At 43.8% G+C, this 5288-nt stretch overlaps 1 protein-coding gene across 1 annotated transcript; it reads left to right on the forward strand.

Annotated features, from left to right (window-relative positions):
- The first annotated feature begins 339 nt into the window (after nt 1–339).
- Nucleotides 340–5103, forward strand: acp6 (acid phosphatase 6, lysophosphatidic). Its single transcript, XM_029136456.3, has 11 exons — nt 340–509; nt 860–932; nt 1046–1265; nt 1365–1493; nt 2027–2157; nt 2315–2394; nt 2487–2574; nt 2757–2889; nt 3672–3772; nt 3871–4129; nt 4201–5103. The coding sequence occupies exons 3-11, from the start codon at nt 1047–1049 to the stop codon at nt 4333–4335; spliced, it is 1275 nt and encodes a 424-aa protein (XP_028992289.1). The 5' UTR covers nt 340–509; nt 860–932; nt 1046; the 3' UTR covers nt 4336–5103.
- The last annotated feature ends 185 nt before the right edge of the window (nt 5104–5288 follow it).

Here is a 5288-nt window from a genome sequence, read left to right on the forward strand (position 1 = left end):
AAGATGCAGGGAATTTTGGCACCCGTTGCCTGCTCTTTTAGTGTTTTAAAACTTAACCTGAAAAGGGCAATCAAGGCACATTTCATTAATTTAAGCTGAAATAAATGCCCTTACAGCTCTATATTTAAAACCCCCAGAGTTTAGTGTCCTTTTCTCATTTATATACAGTTTTGTGCAAAAACTACAACCCCAGAAATCGCCTATAATTCTTTTTCCACGGGACTTTCACGTGCAGACGTCCTCTGTCCGACAGAGGGCGCCACTAAGCTTTATTAAACCCAAGAAGAAGACAGTCAGGAAACGCGTCCCAGGAAATGCGGTTTTATGTTTTTCCGTATCACGTTGATTCTATTACGTCGAACAGCATCTGCTTCACTACACCTCCCGACATGCACCGCGGCAGTAACCGGTTCCCGAAGAGTTGCCGAATGACAAGTGACCTATCATTAAACTAACGTTTTATGAAACGTGTTTTCTTTTCAGAACTTGTTTCAGCATCTGCACGGAAAGTAAGTCGCTCCATGACGACCTCGTGCGTCATGGTCCGCTCAGCTAGCGCTGCTAGCCGCATTTACGCTATTACATTTAGGTCGTTGTGAAAGAGTTAAGTTTAACATTAGCTGTGTGGTGAGGATTGTTGTCTAAACGTGCCTGTCGTGTAGAAATAGATTAAGCAATGTTTGTTGGCCAACTTCATTCGTAACGTCAAAAGTCCGACAGTCACACGATCTGCGGTTTTACGGCATTTCCAGGTTTTATGAGCTTCCTCACAGTGAAGGAGCTCAGTTAATCTGTACGTACTGCACAGTTCAGCTTCATGCACGGTTCTTCTCACGCTTATGTTCCATCAACGCTAAAGATTCTAGTTAATCTTCACTGCTGCACCATCATCCTCCTCCTCTGGGGCTGATCAGGACGTCAAATTGATCAAGGTCAGTGCATTAAATACACAGATATAAATGATCTAACAAGAACATGCATTTAGTTAATGTTTAATATTACTGTCGTCAACATATAAGGTGTAAGTCTTTCACTTTGTTTGCAGCATGAGGACTCTGTGGATGAAAGCAGGTGTATTTGGGACGGTGTCTGCTGCCTTTGGTTCAGTGCTGTGGTCACAGAGGAAGAGTGACCCAGACCAGGATGCGTCCAGTCCCACCTCTACTGATACGACTCCTGCTTCCCCCTATGAGCTAAAATTGGTCCAAGTCCTTTTCCGACATGGTGCTCGAACGCCATTAAAGTCTATACCAGATGTGATGGAGGTAAAAGGTTTATTCATGTAGTATCTGAGTCACATAGGATCCTGTGCCTACAAATTTCATACATGGCAACTGTGCATTTTGATGTTTGTCTCATCCAAGGCCCAGTGGGTGCCCACACTCTTGGAGCCGCCAGCACACACTCACATTAACTATGTAGTGACGAACCTTCATGGCGGACCTCGGCCCCCAGCTCCTATAGAAGACAGCTATAGGAAGAACGTGTTGGCAGTGAGTAGCGTGTTTTGTCCAGTCTGATAACTAAATTGATGAAGCAACAAATGCAGGTGCAGGTTATGGCTTTAACATTTATTAATATGGCAGGTAGACATAGACTTACTGGGGACAAATGGAAATGATGATGTTTTAGTTTCTTGCTAGTTCAAGTTAATACCAGTTGTGGAAGAAGCAACCTGTGCAGGTTGTGCAGATTTAGGTGCAGTTTCCCCCTCTAGCGGCCATTGGGTGTCATTACAAATCCTACATACGTCACTCATTTGGTTTCATTCATTCACCTACTCTTTGTTATACAACTACAGTTTGTAGTGCGTCCTGGCAGCATTGTGTCCAGGGAAATGTTATTTTTCCATGCGGACTTAGCTGCTTTGCTAAAAAGGTTTAACTGCGCTGACTTCAGCTTTACAAGCAAAATCCCACAACACGGGCTCCTGCCGCTCCCGTGCTTCATTCGGTGATCGCAGCGCTGTGCGTCTCTTGGGCCACATCTGTGAGCACAACCTGACTGTGTTTGTCACATTTGGCAGGGTGGCACGTTCCCCGGCCAGCTGACCACCGTGGGCATGCAACAGCTGTACGAGCTTGGCAAGAGACTAAGGAGGAAATACGTTGAGGAAAGTCCCTTTCTCAGCTCTATGTTCAGCCCAGTCGAGGTTTAGTAAGTGTTGCACATCATGACAGATAACAAGACACACATTCTGTGCGCTGCAGTTATGATAAATTGGGTTCATGGGAGCAGCAGAGGATATCAGCCTAAATTTAGTATTTTGGAGTTGGCTGCCTTCCATGACCTCTTTTTTTTTTTCCCGTTTTAGTGTGCGCTCCACTAACATTGTGAGGACCATTGATTCTGCCAAGTGCCTCATAGCAGGACTCTTCCAGCAAAAACAAAAAGGTAGGGCAGGAGACCTATGCGTATGATGTTATTTATTCTACTCTGGATTTCGTCTCATTTGTTTTTTTTTTAATTTTCTGTTCCCCTTGAAGAAATTGTGCACATATTAACAACAGAGTCAGAATCTGAAATCCTGTATCCCAACTATCACGGATGCAAGCTGCTCAAAAGCCTCGCCGGGTATGTGTATTTTCAGGCCAAGCACGAAGTCGCACCAGGCCTTGACCATCCTGGGCTTTCGCCACCAGAAAGTCGACTCTTGAATAATGTGTTGTGCAAAATTATGAGCAGAGTTGAGATGCCTGTGACAGGTTGTCATGGTGTATCTGTGTTTCATAGCTGACACTGTGTGTTCTGTGCAGCCACCGCTGGGCAGAGTCGTCCACTCTGCCAGACATTGCAGCAGACCTGCAGAGCATCCAAAACGCACTGGGCATCGCAGCTCACCAGCACGTCGACTTCATCCTCATTAGGGATGACATGGTTGCCAGAGAGGTGACACTGCCACATCATGATTCACATGACTTTTATTAGGTCTCACCACAAGCTATCAGAATACATACGATTGTTATTATAACTTAGCCTGGCCCGAGGCTGCAATCTAGCAAGCTGCTAGTTTTGTAACTCCTACAGAGTTCATCAACTTGCTAAAAGAACAAGTAAAGCTGAAAAAGACAGATCCAGTAGGATTTGAGTTTTAATCATTGATTTCACCATAACTGGAGATATTTTAAAAATGTATGCATAGCCGTCAAACCTGATGACTTCTGATCGCGCTAGTGAATTTATTACTGGACTATACACTGTAAATCAGTTTGAGTTGAGTTAAACTAGCAGTATAATGTCAGACCTTAGAGAGGAGTGTTTTTTTAGGAGTTTATTGATTTTAACAATTTACAAATCTGCACGCTGAGACTGCTGCAGAATAAAGCTACATTGGCCACAATGTGATGGCATTTAAAGTTGTCGAGTATTGTTTTCACCAGCCAAGAACAAATTCTGGAGCCGTACCCAAACTCTACCTTATTATACCAAACCAAAGGAAACCAAACATTTCTCAATACAACAATTTTCCACTCAACAACAGCAAATAAAGCTACTTGTATTTGTTTGGTTCAAATGACTTAAGCTTGGCACGTTCCAAATAGTCACTAATAATTAAATGACGTGTAAAAAATGTCAAAATATCTCTGGAGTACAAACTGGTGGTGCTCACTGTTTATTTTCAAGGCTGCAGAGCGTAGCTGATGCTGTGTCTTGCTTTGGCACGTTCACAGACGCACGGCCTGCCTTGCCCACCGGCGCTGGACACCTGGAGGAATAAGGTGGAGCAGAGAGCCGTGGACATGGTGTGCCACATCTACGAACCCAGCAGAAGGTTAGGCAGATACGCTTAAGTGTGCAGTATGCATCAGCGTCAATAAGGATGAGAGCGGTTTTCATGTGTCGTCTTTAACCTGCTGGGTTTGTTGGCAGGGAGAACCTGCAGCTGTGTGTAGGACCCCTCCTCTACACACTCTTAGGCAACATTGATGAGAAACTACAGGGCACCTCATCAGAGCCAGGCAGGAAGTTGTTTTTGTACTCTGTACACGACACCACTTTGATTCCCTGTCTAATGGCTTTGGGGATTTTTGACATGAGATGGCCACCGTACGCAGCCGACATCACTCTAGAGCTGTACCAACACCGGCAGACCAACGAGGCCTTTGTTAAAGTGTCATACGTAGGACAGGTAATCCAAATGTGCATTTGCCAAACGTTTTTTCTCCTTGTGCCTTACTAATGCGGCTTGTCTTTCTGTAGGAACAACATATTCCTGGCTGTAGTGGCGTCTACTGCCCCCTGCAGGAGTTCAAACAGGTCCTTTCATCATGCGCTCTGAGGCCTGAGCTCTACCGCTTACGCTGCGACGGCACAGACGGTCTGGCCAAGCTCTGACCCCTTTACATAAAAAACATACCTCTCTGACATTACAAGCTGAGATTCACGCATTCACGAAAACCCCAGAGGACTACAGTCAAAAATGTTTTTCTGTACCTTCCAAACATCGTTAAAATATCTGTTTTTTTTTCATTCTCAATTAGACATCACTCATTCTTGCATGAAGTAAACGCGCTGTTTCCAGCTTCAGTCTGACGTGTCGCAATCATGCTCATTTTTATCAGAAGACGACACTAAATCACCTAACATCCTTAGTCGCAGATAGTTATGCTGTTTTTTTAGTGGGCCTCTTTACATTAGCGTACTGATTCTGACACTTTGGTTGGATTCAAAACCAAAGCTTCCATACTTCATTACTCAGGGGAATACTATCATTGTCATGTATTCTATCAGTTTGCTAAAACGTGTGCAAATACCATATATTTTGAGAGTGTATTTTATGGGTTGCCTTTGTGTTGACATTTGATTGTAGTATTAATTCATGTATAATGTAAAGATGAGTACACTCCTTTACAGAATACTGTTACTACCTCAAGAGTTTTCTGTGACCCACTACTTATCTTGACTGATTGGACATAAGTAAGGATCTTTGTCTTCTTCTGGCTCATGTTATATAGCAGAATGTGCAATATTTCTATCGACTGACGAAACAGCTTGAGTTGAGTTGAAATGCATTAACATGCTTGCATCTATTTTGGAAGTGCAGTGTCCTCTCTGAATAGCTGTCACTAAAGCCCCCCCTGATAAAGTGTCAACTTAGCAATGCTTCTTTTTAGTATGACTTGTTCTCCTTGTACTAGCTTGAGTGGTGGTAAGGTAGATTTACAGGCAATGACAAAGACTGCGCCTTATCCACATAACTGACTAGAAGTGATTCGCCAAGACCCACATGGACACATGCACGTGTGCGCGCACACACACCCACACACACACTACATAGACAACATGTA

The sequence above is a fragment of the Betta splendens genome, chromosome 21 (assembly GCF_900634795.4).
Source record: "Betta splendens chromosome 21, fBetSpl5.4, whole genome shotgun sequence".
Lineage (NCBI taxonomy): Eukaryota > Metazoa > Chordata > Actinopteri > Anabantiformes > Osphronemidae > Betta > Betta splendens.